At 37.2% G+C, this 26,976-nt stretch overlaps 1 protein-coding gene across 1 annotated transcript in view; it reads left to right on the top strand.

The window, feature by feature from the left end:
* Positions 1–14,778, top strand: part of LOC104598339 (vacuolar protein sorting-associated protein 2 homolog 1-like) — a 28,077-nt gene extending 13,299 nt beyond the window's left edge. The window contains exons 3-5 of the mRNA XM_010260360.3: positions 11,144–11,248; positions 14,149–14,409; positions 14,510–14,778. Coding sequence (XP_010258662.1) covers positions 11,144–11,248; positions 14,149–14,409; positions 14,510–14,647 — 504 coding nt within the window. The 3' untranslated portion in view covers positions 14,648–14,778. The remainder of the gene's footprint in view (positions 1–11,143; positions 11,249–14,148; positions 14,410–14,509) is intronic.
* The last annotated feature ends 12,198 nt before the right edge of the window (positions 14,779–26,976 follow it).

The following is a 26,976-nucleotide window of genomic DNA, read 5'->3' as shown; positions in this document are numbered from 1 at the left end:
ATAGTCCAACGACCAATTAGTTGTCAAGCCCCTTAATTTCCTTGTCCATGATTCTAATTCTTCTTGCCCCATATTAACCCCCGCAACCACACTCTTATTCAGATTCACCTTAAGGTTCATCACTAGGTTCACTAGGATCTCTAAGGAATCTCAAATTTCTAGCCCCTATATCACCCTTATGTTCACCAAAAATAATGATGTCATCCACAAATTGAAGATGAGTCACCTCCACATTGTCTCTACCAACCCTCCATCCTTTAATCAATCCCACCCCATCGGCTTTAGAGATCAACTTTCTAAGTACTTTTTCTATAAGGGTGAAGAGGAAAGGGGATAGGGGATCCTCTTGTCTCACTCCCCTAAGGGCACCAAAGAAATCTTTTACAACCCCATTAACCAAGAATGAGAAGTGGCAAGTTTTCAAACATCATCTTACCCATTTACACCATCTAGCACTAAAACCACTTTTCTTCAAAACTTCAAGCAAAAAATCCCAACCCACGAAGTCATAGCTTCATGGGCCTTTTCCAAATCTAACTTGCAGACAATACCTTCTCTTCCCAATTTCCTAAACTCCTCCACACATTCATTGGCTATAAGTATTTGGTCTGAAATTTGTCTCTCTTGGATAAAAGCTTGGAAATGAGAGATGATTGATGGGAGGGCCTTTTTTAATCAAAGGGATAGTACCTTAGCCATAATCTTATATGGGCTTGTTACCAAGCTAATCAGTCTAAAATCCCTGGGATGGCAAGACCAGATTTCTTGGGAACTAAGGCAATGAATGTAGCATTAACATCCATATTAATGATTCCCCTCTAGAGGAAATTTTTTTTGATCAATAACACAATTCATTATATAATCTTAATAAAAAATTACAAAGAGGAAGACAAACTTTCTTATCTTCCAAATGCAGTTTGAACCCCAAAAAGAAAAAAAGCAAAAAGAGAAAGAGAAGGGGAAAAGAAAAATAAAATTACAGCTATACCCAAAACATTGATTCCCTCTCCACCCCTTGTTTAGCTAACCCATCAATAAAAGAATTAGCTGATCTTTTTACCCAGATGATTTTAACTTCCATTCCTCGAACCAGCCATCTGAATCTCCTCCTCACATTACTGTAATGCCATAAACCACTGTTATCTTTTTTCAGCCATCCTACCACCACCTCCGAATCCCCCTCAATTATGAGTTTGTTGATATTCATCTCCCTAGCTTTCTGTATTTCTTCCATAACTGCATGGATCTCGGCTCTGAGAGAGTCACCCACTCCAATGGGGCCTAAAAACATGGCTAGAACAACCCCATTCTCATCCCTGAAAACACCCTCAATTCCTGATTGTCCAAGATTCCCTCTGCAACTCCCATCAAAGTTTAGTTTTATGAAACCTGCAGGTGGGGGGTCCAAGACACTCATCATTGTTTTGGTCTGGGAACAGTTAGCAATCTCACCCCACTTCCTTATCATGTCATCCACTATATAATTTGTGAATAGCTCTAGGGATTTCATCCATTGTACGACCCTTTTAAGGATCATAGCCCTCAGTTCTTTAGCACCTCTCTCCACATCAGAGAATATCCTAAGTTTCTTTCTTTCCACAATGACCAGCATACCGCAACCCCCAGTCCTCTCCACATAGTCCTTCCCCTTTTCATATGCCACCTGAACAAAAAAAAAGGGGAAAATAGACTTTGCAAATTTGATGGATGGTTCCAACTACACCCAAATAGGGAAAGAGCCTTCTCCCAAATAGACTTCGCAAATTGGCAAGACACCAATAGATGAAAACTAGTCTCCCCGTTAGCTTTACAAAGAACACACCAGTGAGGGGACAAACAAGTATTGGGCCTTTTCTTTTGGAGCAGATCACTAGTGTTGAATCTTTCCAGAAAGGCTTCCCAGCAAAAACTACCAACCCTAGGAGGAATTGGTCTACACCAAACCTCATTAACAGGAAAGGAGAGGGCTACAGGATTGGTGGACTGGTTTAAAACTTTGAAGAAAGAGGTAGAAGAGAAAGAACCAGTGGGGGTGGGGGTCCAAATTCTAGAATCCACCTTGGCAGGGTCTAAGAAAATATTGTCAAGAAGCTGAAGGAGATTCGAAATACTGTCAAGGCCTGAGTCTCTCATAGTTCTTCTCAAGCCCAAATTCCACCCAAACCAAGAGATGGAGGAAGAAGGGGTGATGAAAGAGGAAACTAGCTCATTTTTAAAGTCCGATAGGGCATACAAAGAAGGAAACCGGTCCTTTAGGGGGGCATCCCCCACCCAAGTATGTTCCCAGAATTTTATGGAATTACCTGAATTCAAATCATACCTGATAAGAGGGGAAAAAACTGGTAACAACTCATGGATGGCTTTCCAAGGTGAAGCGCTTGTGGTCCTAGCTTGGATTCCCACATCCCATCCATTTTGCTCCAGCCCATGTATGCTTGCCACTATCCTATGGTCCCTCTTCTCTTCTAGTCACCACAGCTTACTCTATGGTCCCTCTTCTCTTCTCCCGGCTCCCAAAGGAAGTCTCTCATCATCTTTTCCAATCTGCTAGAAACCTTTACTGGGATTTTGAACACTGAAAGGAAATAAATAGGTAAATTTGCAAGTGTAGCCTTAATCAGTGTCATCCTCCCTCCTAGAGAGAGGTAATTCCTTTTCCAAGAGACAAGTCTCTTTTCAAATTTTTCCACCATTGAATTCTAGAAGCTCTCTCTCTTTGGATTGTCACCCAATGGCAAACCCAGATAATTCAAAGGCCACTCTGAGACTTTACATCCTAGCACTTTTGCATTCTCCTTGATCTCTCCCTCCTCCAAATTCACACCCACTACACAACTTTTCTCAAAATTCACCTTCTAATTTGACATTTGTTCAAAGAGTTGTATCACCAATTTCAAGTTTCTTATATACCCCATATTTCCCCCTTCACAGAACAGAATCGTATCATCTGATCCCCCTCTAGAAGAATTCCTTAAACATTTTTATCCACTCCCAAAAATCTTGGTAGAATGCCATGGTAAACCCATTAAGGCATGGTGCCTTAGAGTGATCCATAGAAAACACTGCATTCTTTACCTCCTCTTCAACAAATTTCCTGTTCAAGTCTCTACTCAAAGTACTCCGCAAAACTAGCCAATCCAACCCATCTACTTTCCATCTCCCTATTAGTGGCATCCTATAGGTTGATTTAAAATGATTCACAAAGACCTTAGCAATATCTCCCTGTTGCGTAATTGTACCACTCTCCATCTCTAGCATTGATACCAAATTCTTCCTTCTTCCATTTGCAATCTTGTGAAAATACCTTATTTTCCCATCTTCTTTAATCCATTTCTCTCTTGATTTTTGCTTCCATGTCATCTCCTCTTTCAACAAAGTAACTTCCAATTCTTCTTTCAACTGTACCGTCTTCTCCTTTTCTTCTTCCTCTAATTATCCTTGCTCCTTCCTATCAATTTCTTCAATTTGGCCCATCAAATTTGATTTTCTTTCTTCAACTCTCCCAAAAATGTTAAGATTCCACTCCTTAATTTTTGCTTTCAAGTTCTGGAGTTTCCTATAGAATTTGATCCCCTCCCAATTCTCTTGGAGGACATCCTTCTCCCACTAGTCTTTCACCTTTTGTACAAACTCTGGAGACGTAAGCCACATATTTCTTGAACCTAAAAGGGATTGATCCTCCTCCATTTAAATCCTGACATAGATAAATTGGCTAGTGGTCTGAGGTAAGTCTTGGAAAGACTCTACCAATCAGTTTATCCCAATGCTCCTCCCAATCTGAAGAGACAAGAAATCTATCTAGTTTTTTATTTTTTTATCAGTAAAATTCTTTCATTAATAACAGAGAGATTAAGATACAATAGCTAAAGATTGCATAGGAAATTGCAATCTCCAGCAATCAGTGACAATTCTGCCCAATACAATGAAGATCTATTTGCCCCTTGTTTTGCTAGGGTATCCGCCATCCCATTTGCATCCCTTTTAACCCAACCAAACTGAGAGTTGAACTTCCTTGCAAGTGTGTCAATTTCTCTGAAAATAAACTTGAGCTTCCAAGGTGCTGATGTGATGTTTTTGGCCCAAGAGATGACCAATAGAGAGTCTCCTTCAATTTCTAAGTCTGTTGTTCCTATTTGGTCAGCCATCTTTAGACCTTGAAGTAGGGCTAGAGATTCAGCCTGTATTGAGTCACCATAACCTATTGGTCCAGAGTAGAGTGCCACCACCACGCCCAGATAATTTCTAAACACACCCCCCTATGCCTGCCCTTCCAGGGTTGCCAAGAGAACTCCCATTGAAATTCAGTTTTAGTTTGTTCCGTGCTGGTGGCTTCCATTCCATGCTTACAAGAACTTTGGGTATATCTGTTTGTGCTATTTCAGCCCAATTCCTTAGTATCTCATTCGTGGAGTAGTTTCTAAAAATCTCCATGGTCTTCACCCTATGTGCGGTTTTGATTTTTATGGCTTCAATGACTTCCTCCATTGTTTTGCTTTTTCCTGAAAAGATTCTTAGGTTTCTTTCCTCCCAAATAGTCCATACTGTAACTGCTCTCACTGCCTTCCATATACATTTTCCCCTTTTCTTCCGTTGATACAGGAAAGAGGGGCTGAATAGATTTACCACATCCTGTAGGGGAGCCCATCTGCATCCAAAGAGAGAACAAACAACATTCCAAATACCAGAAGCAAAAGAGCAGGATAATAGTAAGTGGGTTAGAGTTTCACCACATCCCAAACAAAGGACACACACACACGAGGAGAGAGGCAATTGTTTGGCCTCCTTTTCTGTAGCACATCACAAGTGTTTACCTTCCCTAGGAACACTTCCCAACAAAAGGCTTGTACTTTTGGAGGGATCGGTTTAGTCCAAATTTCTCTTACTGGGAAGTTCACCCCCATAGGGTTAATATGAGTGAGCAAACCAAAGAAAGATGCACAGGAAAATAAACCATCAGAAGTTGGGGACCACACTCTACAATCAGCTATAGATTGGTCCAAGTAGACCTCTCAAGTGTTGAAATCAACAGCACTAGAGACTCACACTCATTTTCCCTCAACCCCCTCTTCTAAAGCCAAAATCCCAAGAGGTCCCTGATTCTGAAAGCACACCAAACCTAGCAACAGGTTTGTTTTTATAGTTTGATAAAGAGTAGAGGTCTGGGAAATTGAACATAAGAGGCACATCCCCAACCCAAAGGTCTTCCCAGAATAAAACTTTGTTGCCACAACCAACATCAAACTTGATAAATTGAAGAAAAGTTGGATATACCTCAAAGATTGCCTTCCAAGGAGAGGATGGAGCTGCATTGGGGGCTAATTTTGCATCCCAGCCGTTATCTGCATTACCATGTAAATTTATCTATCTAGTTTTGAGCACAAAGGGTTCTCTTGGCAATTAGTCCATGTAAATTTATTTTTCCCAGTCACTATTTCTTTTAATTCCATGATCTCTATAATTCTATTGAATTTCCTCATGTTGGTAGCAACAACTTGTCTGGGGTTATTTGACTCAACTGTATATCTGATCACATTGAAATCACCTCCCAAACACCACGGTCCTTACCAAAGATCTCTTATGTCTGCCAACTCTTCTCACATTTCGTTCTTTTCCCTATGTGAGTTTGGCCCATATACATTCATTAAAACTCATATAAAGTTACAGTCATATTTTTCAATTTGACAGAAATTGAGAGCCTGCCTAGCTCCTCTACACATTCTACCAAATCCTCATTCCAAAGGGTAACAATGCCCCCTGAGGCCCCCCAAGATGGGGCTTGAGCCCATTCAATTCCTCTCCCTCCACAGACGTTCCTTACCCACCTATCAATTTCTTGAAATTTTGATTCCTGAATCAATAGCAATTATGGTTTTTCCCTCTGAATCACTTCCTTTATAGTCCTTCATTTCCTTGCACTACCCAATGTTCTTACATTCCAACTAATTATTTTCATCTCACCACCACTAAGCTTACCCCTTATTTCTTAAAACCTCTACCTACTGCCTTTTCTTCTCCCACTTCTCTCACAGATCTCTTTATTTTTGTCCCATACACCTCTAAGTTTTTCCCTTTCACTTTCCTTTTCCTTATTTTCTCTCCTTCACCTCCTTCCTTTTCAAGATATTTTCCTAATCCTGGGTTAGTAATTTTCAGTCCCATTCTTTCTGCCCACTACCTCAATGGAATCTCCTCGTCTGACCTACAACTCTCAGCTAAATCACACCTTTCACCTTGAGTCCTTCCCCTTCTTTCGGTTTCCCCCTGCATACTTTCTCTCTGCCCCAGCTCTCTTCCTCTCTATTCTCAGTTTCTCACCGCCAGAACTGGAGCATCTGCAGGGTCACCAGAGTGAAAATTAGTACCCAAAAATGTAACCACAATATTATTACCTTGAAGTACTGAAATATTTGCTGGATCTTGACTCGACAGAAAATCAACAGCAATCGCCCTGTCCCCTTGTTTGGTGGTTTCTTTTGACTGGTCACTTTCCTGTGCACTAAATTGGAGTTCAGCTGAAACTGATGCCTTAACCTTCTTGGAGTATCAATGCTCTTCGTCTGGTTAGATTTCTCTATCACCAATCTATTACCCTGTGTCTACTCCTAGCTCTGGTTTGGTTACCCTTTCTGGAGTACAGTGTCACCCTCTTTCATCTGAACCTGTTTCTCAATCAACTGACTAATCAGATGATCTTGAGAAGCTTGAGAGTCTAGGTGGAGATTGAAAAGGCTTTCCAAGTTATAATTTTCTAACTCCAATGAAGTAAGCTTTTCCCGTTCCTGCACACTTAATGCTGGAAATTTCATCCAAGCTGGTGTCATCTTCTTCCTCCTCCAAACTGCTCCAATCAGAAGCACTATCTTCTTTCCTCTCATGGTGCTTCCTGGAAAATCTCCAATCGGGGTGCTCCAATCCAGAGCCAGTCCTCTTCTGCCACTGTAGTCCACTTCTATTATGGCCTTGTTCGCATTCTGTAACAAGGAGGGTGATGATAGACTTTGTATACTATCTATCAAAATCCCCTAGTTAATGCATATGTGAATGCTTAAAGGGGTATGTGATAACATCTCCCAACCCCTTGAGCCAGTTTCTCTACAATTCGTTCAGTTTGCCCCACCAGCTTGCTTAAACTAGGCAACTAGCATTCCTCTCTTTCTTTGTACCCTATGGACCCCACCCTCCATCCGATACATATCCCCTCTTTACAACTTCCCCATAAGAGAGAGATCCCACCTTCTTAAAACCACCATTTGAAAATAATTCCTTTTCGGGAATATGAAGCAACCCTTCATTTGTCTTTGACTTTTTCTTCTCTTCTACCAATGTTTCCTCCACCTGTCTGCTCACGTGCCTGGATTCTACTACTCTTTCTCCTCCAAGTGCCACCTGCACCATAGCAGCACTTCCAATTCCGGTGCAACCCAAACCTTCCAGAAACCCTCTATGAATAGGTTAATCAATCTTGGAATGGTTTCAAGCTTGACTCCTGCAATCCCCATACTAATTGCTCTTAGTTCCAAGATCTTAAAGGAAATAAGGACTCCACCCATGGCCGCAGCTATCATCTCAAGGATAGGCTTCTTCCATAAATTAAACTGCAGACGTAGGAGCTTCAGGCAAAAACTTCCATCCCGGATTACCACTGAGTTGAAAGAAGGGCACCAGTTTTCAACCATTATAGTAAAGTGGAAGACTTCTCTCCCCACATCAAAACAGCCTTTTTTTTCATTGAATGATATCAAAATATCCATTCACTTAATCCCTAACTTCTCCGTCACCACCTCCAAGATCTCTTTCCAGTCCTTCACTATGTTCTTCGTAGATAAGACTAATCTATGCTCCAAATCTCCTCTGTCCCCATTTAGTAATAGTTTTGGTTCCTATGTAGAAAGAGCTATAGTCACCACTTCTTAATCTTCAGTTACTTCTTCAGTCCCTAGTTTTTCCAATTGCTTCCATATCCTCTTTCTTTCCCATCCCTCCCTTTACCATAGGTTCTTTCTCTGGTCTAACCTAGTTGTTAACCATTCTTTGATGCAACTCATTTGCTACCTTAATCCAACCTTCCAACTTTCTCCCTTCTGGTATGACGATCAATTGCTTCTTCCCCCCTTCAAACTTTCCCCCAAGGTCACAAACCAGCCTTTAGCATTCCTTTTCCTTTCTGCTACATATTCCTGTTTCAAATGGTGAAAAGTGCCTTTCCATACTTCATGCCAACTTACATGAACTGCTCCATCGAGGACACTTTGAAATAGAAAGCTGCTTCACCCACTTATAATACCGTACCTCTCCTCCCTTCTCGAATCTTTATCGTAAGCTCCTTCTGGTAGATCATCTCTTCCAACAATAGCACCTTCGTTTCCACCATGACAACCCTTCTCCTTTTCCTTGTGTGAGTGGTGTGGTGAGGCTAAGTGTGGTGGTCTCCTTGAAGGACGAAGGAAGGCCGGAAGCAAGGGTAGGCTAAGGGCTTCTATCGACAGAGTCATGTGTTCATTATGATCCATGCCTCCTTTTTATAGGGAGAGATCTTGAGGTCCTGAAAGGAAGGAGCCAAAAGAATTCGATTCCCATTTGGAAAGGGGATCTTTGATTCGGTGTCAGTTGTCAAGGGGATACTGCTAGGGGTTTGCCACGTGTCTTATGAGATCTCTCCAGGGTGAAGTTTCCTTTCGTCTGAGGATTCTCATAATACACATGTGCTACTTCCTTTTGCGGGTCTCCTGGGCTGACATGGTGTGGATGATGTCAAGACCAGTCTGACATGTCCAACTTAATCCTGTTGAGCTTCTTGCTGCGAGAATTTTTGGCTGACCGTTATTCTTTTGTTCGTCACCAACCTGTGATGGCTTTGAGCTCATCGCAGGCTCGCAATAGCTTTAAGCTCATTGCATGTCTGTGGTAACCTTGAATCCGTCACAGGTATGTCGTGGCTTTGAGCTCATCACAGGCCTATGGTGGCTTTGAGCTCATCGCACGTTCGTGCCGAGTTGTGAACTCATCGCGGGTGTCTCTAGAGTATTGGTTTAGTCCCTTCGTTGCCATTGCGATCATGGTGAACAACCTACACCTTGCTAGTGAAAATCCTTCTCCATTTCTTTTCTGATATCAGATGTTGGACTTGGTTCACCTAGCTGTGCTCACCTGAGTCTTGTGAGCATCTGTAGAGAATACTTTTGACATCCAAAAATCAGTATCTCTAATGCATCATTGCATATCTTAATTTTTATGCAAATAATAATCTTCTTCTTACTGAAGGTTTTTGAGCAAAAGAAGAGAAGGCAAGAAAAGTGGAAGATGAGAGAATAGAAGATTGGCTTTACTTTAAAGCCCTTGTCACTTCTAACCTTCAACCTATTCAACCAGTCACCCCTAATCCAAGACTCCATCTTTGATTTTAAATAGTGGTTCCCACTCACAACACCACCATCAAGGAAAACCAGAAGAGGTCCTTCTGCAATCCTCCCACTAACACCTATCCCATCCCCTTCTTTTCTCAAATTCCTCACCTCCCCTTCCTTAGAGCTTGGGAGCATTTCACTTCCCACATTCCTCAAGGTTCCAGCTGTAAAATTACCTCCCCATCCTTGTCGATTTTCCTTCCATCTTCTTCCTCTTCACCACCACTCGCCTTTATATCTCTGCCAGACCTCTATTCAGGTGATGATTCTTTAGATTCTGAGCACCTCTCAACCAGAGAAAAGGTTGGATCCACTTCCTCAACCACGACTCTTAATTCATACTTTTCTCCTGCAAATGAAAGGTCCATACAATTCGGAATCGACTGAATCTCTCCAACGTGTTTTGATAAATAATGAATATCTCCTACTTCGATCAGGATTCTTGCAAACTATAACTGAAACCATCTTCTATTTTTTAAGTCATGTCTTTTGAACCTTCAACAGGCATCCCCAACTATGCAGAAACCTTGAACAAACTAGGCATGCAACGGAATGCCGAAAACATTTATCTAAACAAAATTTCTCTTCAGCTCTCCTCTAATCAAACCAACCATTGGGTTCCATCTTCCTAACCTCAGATCAGGCATCTTAACGGTCTACCTCCTTCAAGCGATAAAATTTTACTAGCATCTTCCTTTTTCTTGAACATAAACCAAGCTTGCATTAACCTTTCTAATGTCAACAAGACCGAAGCTTCTCCATTCAATCTTCACCCACCCGAACACATCGCCTTCATCAGGTGACAAATTAATATATCTGCCAACCAAACAAGATTCCAGAAACTGTACTCTCTCATCAACTTTCCACTATCCTTCAGCTTGATCTCAACCGTCAGTATGATTCCTTCAGCTATACCAGCAAGGCACCTTCAGCTATACCATCATATTTTTGGAGTCCAGCTATACCAGCTATGCATGCTGAATGGTATACAAAACTAGGGAACTAGCCAAAAGTTAGCTCTTTATTTTATAAGATTCTTATTTCCTAGTTATCGCTTATAGGTAACTAGGTGCTCTAGTGTCACCCAGAATCGCCTAGACGCCTTGACAACTATGAATCATACCACAGCAATTAACCTTTTCACATTCAAAATAACAATTTAAACATTAATTCATTCATCTAGTTGTTTTGTAACATATTAAGAACGTACCCTAATAGTAAGTAGGAAGTTTCCCATATAATCTATCCTATTTCTTTTACATGGATGAATGGTGTTGCCAATTTAGATTGTCTACTGGTTAGGGGCTCCTTTGCATTGGCCACATGTTTAATCCCACATTGTTCTGATAGTTTTGTGAACTAACATTAGCTGTTGAAACTTCAATCTTCAAATATAAAACTTGTCCATATAGAAGGCTCATTTTGAACATGTGCGAGGCCTTTTGGAAACTTGTCCATATTGTTTGGGGAAGTTCCTTAACTTACCAGATTATTTACCTTTTTCCATTACTATTCACAAATCACAATTTGCAATGATTAATATATATTGTTTTTGTTCACAATTCGAAATGCTTTTTAATTGCCTGTACTTGAAGACTATAGGTGCTGTAAAATATATAGGTAGTGTCACACCACATGGGACTATTTCATGACACTCAACCATATCTTATGCTGATATTTTTTCCCAGTTAATAACAATGAGAAATCTCATGCTCATATCAGTGTCTATTCTTTTTCAGGGAGCTGTTAGAATCATGGCAAAAGACCTCATTAGAACACGACATCAGATAGAAAAGTTCTATAAGCTTAAATCACAACTTCAAGGTGTTGCCCTTAGAATTCAGGTAATTTTTGCACTCACTGTTTTGGTCCTTGTAATATGGTACAAGATCCTCCTGGATTTCTCCTCTTTAATCATCCCCAAGTTCCTGCTCACTGGTTGTTTCTTTGTTATTTTCTGGATTTTGTTGGTGCTTGGAAAAATGCACATCAATGTGATTATTTTTGGTGGTGGTGGGTGGGGGGCCTCGGGGCCACATGCTAGTTCTTGATGCCATTAATGTCAGTAAGTTTTGGTTTATTTTCTTTTACATCAATTTTGGAAAAGTTTTTAATAGAGACATAAAGCAGCAATTGGGGGAACATCTGCTTGTGTTGATTTTGAAATCCTCTCCAGTTGCAACCTGAAGAATTTATACCCGATCACAATCAGATAAATACATGCCATTGAATATCCATAGTCCTAACTATGTGACTTTAAATTGATGGAAGCATTATAGTTTATAAACCCTCTGTCCTTGTTTCATTTAATAAGATTAGTTGACTTAAAAAACAGTCCTAACTTGTCCCTGATCTTCACTTTCTTTCTCCCAGATCATTAACACCACCAACGTAAACTCTTCTCATTCCTGTGCTTCACCTACTGCAGTATTTGTTAACCTCTGTTCATGAACCTAAATTGTCAAACCTCTGCACTCCTCTCTTTGCCTACCATGTTCTTACCAACAGTCTCATAGAAACCAGTATACTATCCAACATTTATGTGAAAGATAATTCTGATAATTTGCACCAAAAAAATAAAAAAAATAAAAATCTGGCTAGTTTGCACCTCAGAATCATGACTTATTACTAATCTCCAAGAAACAGTCTACATAACAGATGTCCAAATTAGGGGTGCCAATTTCTAACCTGACCCACTTAACCCACCCATTTATGATGTGGGTTGAATATGGATCAAGTAAAAAGGGTTGGGTTAGGGTGGGTCATGGTACCCATTTGGGTCTGCCATATGAAAGAAATTCCCTCTCCCTTAACCAAGAGTAGTTCACAAAAAAAAAAGAGAGAGAAATGGTATAAAGAAAGAGAAGTCGCTCAACCAAGAGAGAGAATCTAAAGGATAGAGTAAGGAGAGGAGAGAGAAATATAAAAATTGGACTTCATTAGAAAAATTAGAGAGAAATGAGAATAGGAGCCACATAACCAAGAGGAGAGGCCAACTGAGGGGTGGCTCAATTGGTATGTTAGCTGGTTTGCTCTAGCATAAACACAGATTTGATTCTCACAACCACCAAGTTTGGGGAATGGGGTTCTTGGTGTGTGTGTGTGTATCACCAAATACCCAAAAAAAACAAGACAAGATCTAAAGGATAGAGAGTAGAGAGAAACATAAAAATTCTGACTTCATTAGGTAAAAAAGTTAGAGAGAGAAAAACCACATAACCAAGAGGAGAGAGAAACAAGGGAGAGGAGAGAGAAATGCAAGAAATAGATTTCACTAGAAAAGAGAAACATAAACATTGGCCTTCATTAGTTATGTGGCTTCTCTCTCCAGTCTCCAATATTTCCCTTCTCTATGTTTCTCTCTCATCTCTCTACTCTTCTTCAAATTCTCTCTCCTCTTGGATATGTGGCTTATTTCTCTTTTATGTCCTTTCCCTCTAACTTTTTGTAATGAAGTCTAATTTTTATGTTTCTCTCTTCTCTCTCCTCTTTCTTATCTTGTTTCTCTCTCTTGGTTATGTGGTTTCTCTCTTTTATGCCCTTTCTCTCTCTAACTTTTTCCTAATGAAGTTCAAAATTTATGTTTCTTTCTCCTTTCTCCACTTTCACGTTTAGTTCTCCAATACATGACAATATAATAATTCCAATACTTGATGTAACTATAGCAGGTATTAGCAATAGAGATCAGATATTGGAAGTGAGATAAAGAGGTTAAACAATGATCGAATACAACACAGGTGTGAGGGAGAGAAAAGAACAAAAATCTTTAATCTAGTAGTGTTATTGTTTTGTGGAAGCAAGAATGACAGGTTATTTTCCTTTTTTCCCGTTTTCTTTTTGGGTCTGAATTAACTTTATTGATTTGGAAGAAAAAAATGGAGGACTTCAATGCATTTATCAATCCATATCACATGTTTAGGATTTAAATGACCTGCTTATTTATGGTGAATCAATTGGAACCGAGCAAATATATTTTTTCCTTGAATGAAGTACAGCAACTGGCTTAACTGTTGCGAAAATGTGTTAGATGAGAGGCCTCTATAGTCCCATACATTTAGTGCCTTTCTCATTATAATTTATTTATTTATTTTTGTACTGTGCAAACCAGTATTTTAAGACCCGGACTGGACCGGACCCGTTAGACCCAGGTACAAAGGCCATTGTGGTTTTTAAAACCACGGGTTTCAAATTTCTAGAAAACCAGTAGAACCAGTCAAAACCCGAACCCGGACAACCATTGAAAACTAGCCGGGTTTTCACGATCCAACCGGTTTCAACGACCCACCCAGGTGAGTAAATGCTGGAAACTTAAAATGTTAATGGTGAGATTCAAACTCGTGACATGTTAATAACTAAAGTAACCTATTACCACTAACCCATTTTGTTATTTGTGCTTAGATATGCATCTTTAATATATATTTCATTAAATATTAGTGCAAAATGCTTATAGCGAGATTTGAACCCTGGACATTTGGGGCCGAAAATGAATAATTAACCATCCAGCGAGCATGTTCATATGCATTATAACTTACCAAAAATACAATATATATTAAGTAGGTGAATTGTGGTCAAACCATTTGACCCGCTACTTGGCAAGCATTCTGGGTGTGACCGGTCCTGAGTGTTACAACATTGGTGCAAACAACAGATACTCATGAATACATCGAGTCTACCACCTTTAAACTGTCTCTGAGAGCTATCCCTGTCAAAACTGAAAGTTGTACTTGTATATTGAAATTTTCAGACATTGAAATCAACACAAGCAATGGGGGAGGCCATGAAAGGTGTCACAAAGGCAATGGGGCAGATGAATAGACAGATGAACTTGCCATCATTGCAGAGGATAATGCAAGAATTTGAGATGCAGAATGAGAAGATGGAAATGGTGACAGAGGTAATGGGAGAAGCCATTGATGATGCTATGGAAGGAGATGAGGAAGAGGAAGAAACAGACGAGCTTGTGAATCAGGTGCTTGACGAGATAGGAATCGACATGAATTCAGAGGTATGTCTGTCACTTAACATGTTTCTTTGTTATATGGTAAAAACAGGCCAGGTCCATGTGGCAATAACTATGAGTCATTTCTTGTTTTGCTTATACACAGCTATTAAATGCACCCTCGGCAGCAGTGGCTGCACCCGCTGCAAAGACCAAGGTTCCCCAAGCTGAATCAACGGGCAATGAAGATAGTGGGATAGATAATGACCTACAAGCAAGGTTAGACAATTTGAGAAGAATGTAGATCTTCTCATATAGTATATAGATGCGATATCTGACTAAAGGAATATATAAAATGTGGCTTGTAATATTCTCGAATTATGTCTGAATTCAATAATTTAGTTAATAAAATCATGAAGTCTATCTCTTTCTTTACAGCTTCTGACCCTTTATTTATGCATATAATTGGCAACAGGAAACTGAAATACTTTTGTACATTCATCTCTACTTGTGTAATTTAAATATTAGAAAAGGGTAAATGGAATTCTATTGATAAACGATGTATTGAGTTGGGGTCATGTGACTCAAGCCATTAATTCACTGCCCAGTTGACAAGATGTTTCATATAATTGGCAACAGGAAACTGAAATACTTTTTTACATTCAACTCTACTTGATTTAAATGTTAGAAAAGAGTAAATGGAATTCTATAGATGAAGGGTAATTATCCAAAACCCACCATCACTTTCTATGAATTCTCTTAAATTCACCATAACTTTTTAAAACATCCAAAACTCACCATCTCAGTGAGATAACTATAACTTGGCTAACGGGCATCGTTAATTTACACATAATGAATTAGAGGAAACTCAATCCTCTATCTTTGATTCTCTCGTTTCATTTCTCAAATGATGCCCGTCACCCCACCTAATCAATCCGTCTCTCGCTCTCTCTTTCTTTGTTTGGTTGACGAAAGAGAAAGAAAGAGTATCAAACATAAAACAAATAATAGCAACCTCAAAATGGTAATAACAATATATAATAGCAAGTGAAGAGGAGGATTGGACTGGTTTATCCATCGCTCTTGGCTCTCTAGTGCAACCGCTCTTCCTGCTCCCAGGATAAGAATTAAGACGGAGAATGGTCTCTCTCGAGCTTCACACCATTCAGGGGCAGTTTAGTCATGAAACATGAATTTAGGTTGGCATGGACAACTTGGGTCATTGAACTTTAATGGGGTTCTAACGAATGGTGAGTTTTGGAAAATAAATTTTCATTGACATGGCGAGTTTTGGACATTTTGAAAAGTTATAGTGAGTTTAAGAGAATTCATAAAAAGTGATGGTGGGTTTTGGAAAATTACCCATAGATAAACGATGTCTTGAGTTGGTGGTTGCACTACTTATCATTAAGAAATATCATAATTATACGACCAGTCCAAAAAGAAGGAGGCTCATTCAACCACAGTAGCTCTTCCATAAAAGATGTTGCTCTTTAGGCCGTCTATGTGCAGCCCTATTACTAATTTAATGGCATAGGATTAGCTGAACACAATAACTGTTCAGTAGGCTGCAGAAGCAATTATAACACGCCACATCATTCATAAAATACGTGGGCTCACAACCATTCAACCTCTTAGTGTGGACGCATGTATTTTATCACTGGTGTGGGGCATTATCATTGATCTCACAACCTGTTATACAGCTAAAGCGCTCGGATAATCCAAATTCCACTTCTACAGCAGTCAAAGAAAATCTTAGATTAAAAAATAAATTTTTTTTAGTAGAAAACTAGATTCGTTAAAAAGCAGACAACACAAAGAAATAGATACAACTAAGCCAAAGAAAGAGAGCCTAACCTAACAAACGAAAAAGATACTGAAACAAACCAACTTAAACTAAAAAGTCGTCAGTTTCAGAAAGCAACACTTGAACACAATTGGGAATCAAAGAGACAAAAGAACCCGATGAAAAACAGCCCTTTAAAGAAATTCCATGAGCTGCTTTGTTTTGATCCCTGCGAACAAAAGAAAAAAAAAAACTTTAGGTTTCAATCTTGAAGCCACACCTGGACATCTTTGACCTAAAAGTAAGTCTTCGAGGGCACCTTTGCCTTGGACCAAGAAAGGCAGTAATCAAATTCTTGCAATCATTTTCAGCCTGATTTACATTTAAGTGGGTTTGGTTCGGTGGTGTGTTGGGTTAAGAAAAAAAACAAACAAAACCATATGTAGGAACCCTATATATGACAACTGAACTATTTATCATATTACCACTACTTGTAAAGCTCCTAGAACCAATATAATTGGAAAAAAAAAAGAACATATTCGTTCATATCCCTCAAAGACAAAACACTCATGAAGAGCATCTCTTACATGAAAAACACAACCATTAATGTTTGTGTTTCTCCCTTTGAAAATAAAGTTATTCATTTCTTTCCAAATAAAATGGCCATTCAACTAAAAAGTTCATTCTATAAACACTAGAATTCAAACTCCGAAGAAGAGACGACACCATATCCTGAACCCTACTACAAGTAGCATTATTACAAATCCTAAGCCCCTAAAAGTACTAAACCATATAGATTGAGCAAATGGACAAGAGAAAAACAAATGACAACCATCTTCTTGACCAACATACAAAAACACACTTAGAATCTAACATAAAACCTCTAGCATTCATATCTGAGAAAAAAGAGACAAAATTCCTAAGAACCCTCCAAAGAAATTGGATAGGAAGCTTACAAACCTTATGAAGCAACAAAACATCTTGTCTAAGTAACATCTAAGCTCTCTTCTCCCAAATTACAAAACAGATTGATTTAATAGAGAACACCATTCCTACCAGGGAGCCAAATAAAGTTATTTTCATTCCAAATTCTAAAATAAAAGTTTTCAATATACTATCCACATAACATCTTCAAAACACTTCCAAAGATGTTTCCAATGCATGACCGCAATGTAGTGTAGGGTTGGTGTGTGGAGAAGATCCAGATTCTCAACTTATCCAAATTCCAACTCCCATTAGGATATAAATAGGTCATTGATCATAACATTCTGAGTATTCTGAGTAGTAGGGCCCAATAGGGATTACAAATGAGTCTCCTTTGAAGATCCAAGGAGCATTTCAAACATTCATTTCAAAAGTAACATGAACACTGATCCCTACTTGATGGAATAATTCCAAAAGGGATTTACAAATAAACTTCAAAAAATTGAATCATTAGAAGGAATTGTATACCCAAAAAAATATTATCTTTAAACTACTTATATTTCAATTTGACTAGGGGTGATCATGGGCTGGGTCGGGCTGGGCTCGGGCTGAGCTTTGCACTTATGATAAGGGCTATAGTTTAGGCCCGGACCCAGCCCGGCTCAGGGTTCTAGGCCTGAAACATAAGCCCTAGCCCAGGTCTACACGGGACCGAGCTGGGTTGGGCTTGATTTTGGGCTAATGTCTTTCATATATAAAACACTACATATCTATAATATTTTATACTAAATGACATAACATGCATATAAACTTATTTTATACATTATATAATATAAAATATTACATCTAATATAAATTATACATGTCATGTTATAATATTTATATATAAAATATATAATCTAATGTAAAATAACATGTATACATATGTATACATTATACACAAAATGTGTAAGCATAAATATATGCGGGCCAGACTACCTGATGTGGGCCCGGGCCCGGGCCAGGCCTGAACACAAAACCTAGGCCCAAGCTCGGAATTTCTAGGCCGGGCTGGGTTGGGCTGAAATGGTCACCCCTAAATTTGACCCATAAAGCATCTTGAAGATAAAAAATTTCCAAGCAATTTTCCACTAAAAAGCCTTATTTATTTCCCTAGCCTTTCTTATACTCAGTCCCCCCTCAAACTTATTTCCAAGCAATTTTCCATTGAAAAGCCTTATTTTCAAGCAACTAATAGGGGTGAGCGAATAGGTAGGTTCTACCTGAAACCAAATGGAATTGACCTCGAACCGGCCTTGAATTGACCCAACCCAATTTGTTATAGAGTAGGGTCTGGTTCAAAATTCTTTGAACCAACCCCCACCCAGGTCGGTTCTAGGGTCTAGGGGTTTACCCTACCCGAACTGATCCAATGAACCAACCTTGATTGGCCTTGGTAAAACTTGCCTTAAAATCTAACTTGCCTTGAAATAAACCTCAAAATACTTTTGAGGATGTGAAGATTTGAACCCAAGAACTCATGGTTATAAAGGACATGGTTTCACTTGACAATTGAGTTACTAAAGTGATTTGATCATTTGTTTTCATTTTAATATTTGAATATGTACAATAAATGATGTAAAAGGTAATATTTACAAAATTTAAACTTAAATTATAAGTTTTGGATTACATATTTGAGTTACTACTCAATTTAAATAAAGATAATATAAGTTTTAAACTACATATTATATTTATTGAAAATCAAGTTTTTAAAGAACATGCTTTTTTCTAAGGGGGAGGGTAAAGGAAAGAATAGGTTCCATGGGTAGTTCTTGGGACTGACCCTAGAACCACCAAGGGCAGAACTGACCTTCACAGGGTAGATTATGGTTCCAAAATTCTGGAACCAACCCCTATAGGGTAGGTTCCAGGTTTTTCCACAAAACCAAACCAAACCCATGCTCACCCCTAGCAACTAAAACCTTTGCTCTCACCAAAATTCTACCAAAAAATCCTTTGAATTCAATCAATTTTATTATTCTCACTCCTAGGCCATTGAACCATATACATAACATGATTGGGAATTGTTTGGAATACAAACTTCAAAAGCATGGACTTTCCAAACTACGAAAGATTAGCCACTAAGGCATATAGTCAACAACATTAACACTAGCCATCAAGCATCAACATAGGTAAGCATCTTCTCTTTGCAACTCAAGCATCTTCTCATTGCAATCACATTGTTTCATCTTCACATCAGCATCACCGCAATCATTGCATTGCATCCATTATGGGAGTTCTGAGTCCTATATGCCCCTAATCCTCATATTAGGTGGCTGACCCAACTTCTAACATCAAAACATATTTTGAACTTCAAATCCAAATGCCCAAAAAACTATGTATATTGACTTACCCATGTCAAACATGCATGGCTTAGGTATAAGAGCTTAACAAGTATGTAAACGACCCTTTATTTTTCTGGTTTAACATTGTTGTTATAAGTTACAAAAATAGTTATTTTTAGTATCATCCATGTTGATCTCTAGTTTCCATCGTATGCCTGTCATCTAATTCATTCATTTATCTTTTTTTTTTCTTTTTCTTTTTTCTTTCTTTTTGTTGTTAACAATTATGATGCATCTTTTTTAAGTAATCAATAGGATATGCCTACCAGCCATCCGAAGATGAAATTCTTTTTTTTAATCTCTTTACCTCTAGTTGAGCATTCCCATCATTTTAAGTAATTAATGTTTTTACTAACAGCCCCTTTAACAAATTGCCATCAACGTTTCATTCTTAGTTATTTTACCATGCCATTTGCCACTTTTAGCCTTGAGTTTACCCATGTATTTGCATTTCATATTATAATATAGATTTTTGATTATCCACCTGTGTTAGTACCATTCTTTAAATCAGTTTCTAAACATTTAGGTACCCATTTCATTGTGTATAGGCATTTGCACTATTGGGATTTCTTATGCATTCATGCATCATTGTAATTCCATAGATAGTAGCCCAAGTTCAAGTTCATATCTACTTGTTTCATTCTTTTTCTCTCAACAAAAATAAAACAAAATATCAAATCATTTCTTTTAGGCTTACATTTTAAAATTTAATAGCTTTTGTTCACATAGTTTGATACTTACGATTTTGCTAATCCCAATTTTCATTTCTTTTTGTTACATGACTAGATACATGTTAGTTCATTTATTTAATTCTCTTTTCATTTAGAAATTCGCATGTCTTTGGTTTTACTTAATCTCTTACTCATTCTCTCTTTGGTGTTTGTCATTTCTTCATTAGTTCGTTTCACTTGCTAATTAGTAGATTGAATAGTCAAAGTTGCAACTCTTTGTTCTGTCCTTTGAATAAATTGCTATACTTAACATGTGTGTGTTAATTAAAGTTATTTTTAATGCCCAAAATTATTAATTTTTCCTTGGAATATTGGTGAAGTAGAGGTTAGTTTAGTCGGGTGTGTGTGGGGTTCCTAACACCTTCCCACACCATACCTTGGCCCCCAAACTCAAAGAATCTCCATCCCACTGGGCAACAAGTCACCAAGAAAACAATATCTTTTTTCTTCAAAAATCTCGGGTTTTCTTAAAATTCCCAATTTTAAAAAAATTAGGTGGTGACTCCAACTCTATTCATATCCATATTTATTTTGTTCTCCACCGAGAACGGTAGCCACACTCCTCAAGTATCTTAGGAATTTCTTGAGAGTAATACTATGTCTTTATCATTTTCACTACATTCTTCTTCTTTTTCTTCTTCACTTGCAATAGACTTGAGGGCAATTCTTTTGCTCTTATAGCCATCTTTTTCCTCTTTTTCCTTCAATCTCAACTTATATGTGAAAAGATATTTGATCAACTCATCCATTGTCATTGAGCATAGACTTCTAAACTATTGGATGGTCATAACTTTAATTTCCCACTCCTTGAGAAAAGATCTCAATATTTTTCTTTTTTTCTCTTCCTCTGGGTAGGACTTCCCAAGGGTTTTGAGTCCATTCACTATATTTATGAATCTTGTGAACATATCAACAATGCTCTCATGAGGCTTCATTTTAAACAACTCATAAGAGCGTACGAGCATACTGATTTTGGATTCCTTAACCAAATTGGTTACCCAATGGGTAACTTATAAGGTTCTTCAAATTTTGGGTTGTCTCATATGTTGAGATCTTGATGAATTTATTTCAGTCTAGAGCACAATTCATGGCCCTAGCATTAAGAGAAACCTTCTTTTTCTCATCCTTAGTCTACTTTGAGGAATCTTTCTCTACATATGTCTCCCTTACCTTTTTAATAGGTATACATGCTCCGGTTTCTATGATTTTCCAGAGAACAAATTCCAAGGAAATGAGATTAACTTTGATTCTTGCTTTCCAATAATTATAATCAACTCCATTGAAGAATGGAGGTTTAGAGATAGACTCATCTTCAAAGTAGAAAATTATAGTTTGGGTGGCCATTGTTCACCAAGTTGTTAGGCTTGTGGATAGGTGAACCTACTCTAATACCATTTATTGGGATTGATGGTCTTACCTAAGAGGGGGTGAATTCAGTAGATCTCTAAAAACTTTGATTGTGCTGAAATTCAATTTGAACTCAAACTATTAAAATAGAGAACACTATGCTTCTCTTTCACGTGTTAAGAGGGGCATTTATATAAATTTCATAAAATAATTTAAGTTGGGAGTTTTCCAAGCCCTAACCAGACTCGATACATCGTTGTCTTCCTCTATTAACAATTGCATTCACCCCCTTGGTCGTGTTTCTTCTCCGGCGATGAAGAACTAGGTAATTGATAAGAATCCACTAGACGATCTGCTCTAGGAACTCTTGAATCAATTTGTTATGCGCACCCCAAAAACTATAAAACAAGTTGTAGTTGATCAGATTAGAACTTTAAGGAAACTAGGTCCTTAAAGAATCCAATCTTGAAGATGCCACAAAGGTTGATCACTCCCTTGATAAGTCAAAATATTGTATTCTACCAAGAACACAAGAAGGCAAAGCTAAATTTGCTCAAAATACCTCAATATTATTGATCATGTATGTGTATCTCGTTTTACATAGTTGCATCATTTATATAGGCATATAAACATCATTATCCTATAAGGAAAACACCTAACTACTGAGGACTCCTATAATTTAGGAAAACAAATCTGCCTTGATATAGGAATCCTTCTAAAAGACTACAACTAATGACAACTAAGCATAGAAAAGTCAAAGTAAAACAAAACAAGACAAAAACAAGCCCATCAATACATCTTAGCATGCGGATTGGGCATTTCCTTATCATGTCCATTCGCCTTGGTCTTATGTCATGGATTCCAAGCTTTATTCTTCAAGATCTAAGCCTTGCACATCGTCTTGCACATAAAGATAAGTGATTATCTTTGGTGAAGCTTTGGAAACTTCTAGAACAGTCTTAGAATCTTCTAGAACAGCCTCTTTGTCATGCACTTCCATGATTAAGCCTTGTAAAGCCTTTTTCATCATCTTTGTCCTTGTCCTAGTCATTGGACCACCGATTCCTTGTAAAGGATCTTGAGAATATTTGGGAATATTAGTTTGAGCCATTTGGCTAGCACCTCGATCTCCATTAGCAATGTTGGCATTCCCGTTGTTTCTTCCATTATTGATATTTTGTTTTAATCTATTCTCAATTAGTCTTGTTCTCAGAAGTTTTCTTCCACTTGCGTTGAGAAAGCATCAGAAATCCATATTCAAGTTCACTCTTTCTCCAGCAACCAAACCAAGTAGATAATGTAATCTATATTTTCATTTTTTTTGTCTTATATTTTATTTTCATTTCTTTTTGCTAAAACCGGTAGAAGTCATTTAATACAACCAGGTCTATTCCTTAAGCACTTTTTATCTTCTACCAGGCATCCTCTCTTTAGATTTTTGCTCAAGAAGTAAGCATCAAAGCATTTCTCATTATGGATTTTATTATTTTTAATTTTGATTAATTGAATAAGTAGTTCACTTTGTTTACTTGAACAATTAGTTTTGTTTTACTTGAATGCTATAAAAGTAGAGCCCAAATTGTATTTAAAAACAAAGGACCTCTCAATTGGCCCATGCTTAGAACTAATCTAGTAAGAAAGTGCTACTGCAACATGTATAGCAATTTGTTTCCACATTAATGCATGGTATCACAACCTAGGATATATTTTAGGTGCATCATGAATTGGGATTTCATGCTTTTAGCTAGAAAGCCTAAAATGTTGTTAAACTTAAAAAGTTTTCATTCAATTGTACATATGTAAATAACAAGATAATAGCCCGATTTTCGTTGCAATATAGCTACCATTGTGGATATTCAAGATAGTGTGTGATGCTTTACAAAAGTTCAATTTGAACCTAGTTGAATTTCTATTGGCTTAACCCAACTTGCAAACTTGCACCCTTACCCCAATTAAGGAATTTAAAAAATGAAAAAGAAAATGTTATCATATATCCATCTAGCAAGACCAAATTCTACTAAATATTTAGTAATAAATTTGGTATTTGATGCTCTAAAATTTATAAATAACACTTTATTAGGTCATAGTGGATTTACACTCTTAAATATAAGAATTTAAACCTTATAGCAATAAAGTTTAGAGATTTTACTCAGTTATTTTTTTTAAATATGCATTAGTCCCTTCTCCCACTAATGTATCACAAGGTAGTTACTCAATTTTCAATTAGTTTTACAATCATGGTGTAGTGCTTTCATGATTTCTTCTTTTTTTTTTACTTTTTTGTTTTATTTACTTAATAGCCCCAAGGTTTAAGAAAAGCCAACATATTTGTGGGAAGACTTGGGTGATTGAAATCTTCTAACCTTATATAATGATCCTATTTTATAGCCAAGACCATTACCAATTTTTCACTTAAATAAATTCATCTTCTTTTTTCCAATTAACACTACCACTACTACTACTAGTACTTTCTTTCCTCTTGTGTCTCCTATTCTTCTTAATCTATCCTCTTCCCCATGAACATGTATATGACTTGTTTAGTACATGAGTTCTAATAAATCATTATAGACAAGTTGAATTAGAATGTTTCTATAGCTAGCCATGGGTATTGGTGGTTTTTGTTCTAATGACTTTACAAATAGATGACATCAAATCATAAAGGAAAGGAAGTGGTTACAATTCAAAGTAATGAGACAAAGGAAAAGCAATATGAGGTGGCCAAATGGATAGCAAGAGATGAAAAGGTATTTACCACTTTGATGCATAAACAATTCAAGAAGGGGAGTTGACCCACCACAACTTTCAACAAAACCGGATGGAGAGTGATATGGAAACAATTTCTAAAGATGACTAAGAATGATTACTCAAACAAACAATTCAGGAAGTGATACAGAAACAATTTTTAGAAATGATCAGGAATGATTAGTCAAACAAATAATTTAGAAACAAGTTTGACAAGCTAAGAATAGTATACAAAGAACTTGAGAAGTTTCTTAAACATATTGGGTTTGGATACAATCCAATCACATTTACCGCAATTGCTAATAATGAAGGTTTGGATGCATACATAAGGGTAAGTGACTTGTGTTTTAGTTTTTCTTATCAATAATATAAAGTAATGGATATGTTCATAGGCAAACTATATATGATTAAATTTTTGTATGTTATCATGGGCTTTAAGATAACTCAAAGGCAAAAAAATTTCGCACTACTAAGTTTCTAATGTGGCTAAAACTTTGTGAGATATATGATGATACAACTATAGTGGGTGGAACAACACTATTTAATTTGCAAGAGGATGTAGAAATAAATCATGAAATTAATTGAGATAGTGATGGAGCTTCCTTTGTTAATGGAATAAAGAGTGCCCCAGTGACTCTAATAGATGATTTAACACAAGATCTACCTAGAATGGAGGAAGCTAATGAGAAGGATGCACAAGATTTGAACTTGCATGGAATCTAAGTACATGGTCACACCCAAAGACAGAAGCGTAAGAAAGGTATTACATATAAGGTCACAGTTGAATCATGCTAGGCATTCATACATTACATTAGGTAAAAATCAATCACCACAATGGGTGGACCCAATGAGACTATCATTGATGATTTCTACATCAACAAGTGTTAAGGAAGTCCTCAAGAGTATAGAGGGTTTAAGAAAGAGGATGTATATGAAGGAAATCAAAGGAATGCATGATTGAAGTTGGAAAGAGCCATTTATGACAATGGAAGCTGATAAAAGAATTTGGATTTTGGAGGATGGGGAAGAATAGGAGTTTGAATTTATAGAACATGTTTTTTATTGATTTTGTTGTTATCTTAGCCTTTTTGTTGGGTTCTTAGGTACTTGAAAACTTTTGTTGTTTAACTCTTTAAACTTAAAGACACGTCTATGTCATTGAACTTGTAGTTAGGTACTTGAACTTGTGGCAGATTAAATACTTTGATCTAGGTGCTTTATTGAATTTATTTTAATATGTTTTCTATGTTTTAAATGCTTCATTGAACTTTTCAAGTATTTTAATACTTTAATATATGATGTCAGTATCCATATAATTGTCTAGTGCTTAATGGACACCATGGGAGGTGTCAAGATGTATTTAGGATGGAGGCCCATGTCTTCATTAATTTGTGTAAGATTTTAAGAGAGAATGATCTATTGAAAGATTCAAAATTTATATCGGTTGAAGAACAAGTAGGAATTTTTTTGTCGATTATATGCCATTAATTATCTAATAGGATGACTTTTCAATTTTGGCAACACTTAGGTGAGACAATTCACTATCATCTTAAGAATGTTTAAAAAGTAATTGTCAAACTTGCACATGATCTTATAATACCCCTATAACATTCAATACTCCTCTAGATATTGCTTCCAACCTTAAGCTATATCCTTTCCTTAAAGTAAATCGTTATTTATCTTTGCTGACATGCTCCATTTTAGTGTAATATCATATCATTGAGGGTTGTTCTCATTTTTTTAGGATTGTATCGGTGCCATAGATGACACAAATATCAATGCAAGTGTGCCACTAAACCAACAAATCCTGTATCGTGAAACGAAGCAAGTCATAATGCAGAATGTACTATGCACATATAGTTTTGATGTGTTTTACATTTGTCTATGCAAGATGGGAAGGCAAATGCTAGATGTGTGCTTTGATATAACATGAAAGTACTACCTTGTTGATACATGGCTCCCAAGTCAAACTAATTTTCTTGTGCCTTTTCAAGGAGAATGGTACCATTTGTCTAACTTTAAAAGGTAAAGATGTCCAAGGGGTGCAATGGAGGAGTTTAATTATAAGCATTCAAGCCCGTGTAATTGGATAAAGTGATGTTTTGGCATGTTGAAAGAAGGATTCCCCATCTTGAAGTTAAGGTCATCATTTTAATTGAGAAAATAGTATAGGATAATGGTAGCTACTTGTGTGATTCACAATTTTATTCAAGACAAAATGAAGAGAGATAGCATTGATGATGACCTTTTCAACGAATATGGCGACATGAATCTTGAGGTAGAAGAAGATCCAATGGATGAAACTCAACCGATCAACAGTGTAATGAATGTTGATAATGTACTGAAGATGACACAACTTCAACGGGAAATTGCAAACCAGAAAGGTAATTCAATAAGATAACCTAGGATATAGCATGCTTTCGATACTTTGGATGGTTTAAAGTGTTTAATGTGATATTTTGTTTGGTTTTAAGTGTTTAATGTGATACTTTGGTTGGTTTTAAGTACAATGATTACTGAATTGCAACTTTGTTATACTTTGGTTGGTTTTAAGTGTCTAATGTGATAATATACTTTAGGGCAAATTTCTTAAACTACCCCTATTGTTTAGCTTATTGACTAACTATACCCTTATTGTTTAACTATTGTCCTGCACCACCCTTACTGTTTCTAACAATTGACATCATCGGTAAGTTCTAATAGAAAATGAAATGTCAAA

Source organism: Nelumbo nucifera, chromosome 7 (genome assembly GCF_055504915.1).
Source record: "Nelumbo nucifera cultivar China Antique chromosome 7, China Antique-T2T, whole genome shotgun sequence".
In the NCBI taxonomy this organism is placed as follows: domain Eukaryota; kingdom Viridiplantae; phylum Streptophyta; class Magnoliopsida; order Proteales; family Nelumbonaceae; genus Nelumbo; species Nelumbo nucifera.
The sequence above is the reverse complement of the archived record's forward strand: the minus strand, read 5'-3'. Positions and strand labels throughout refer to the sequence as shown.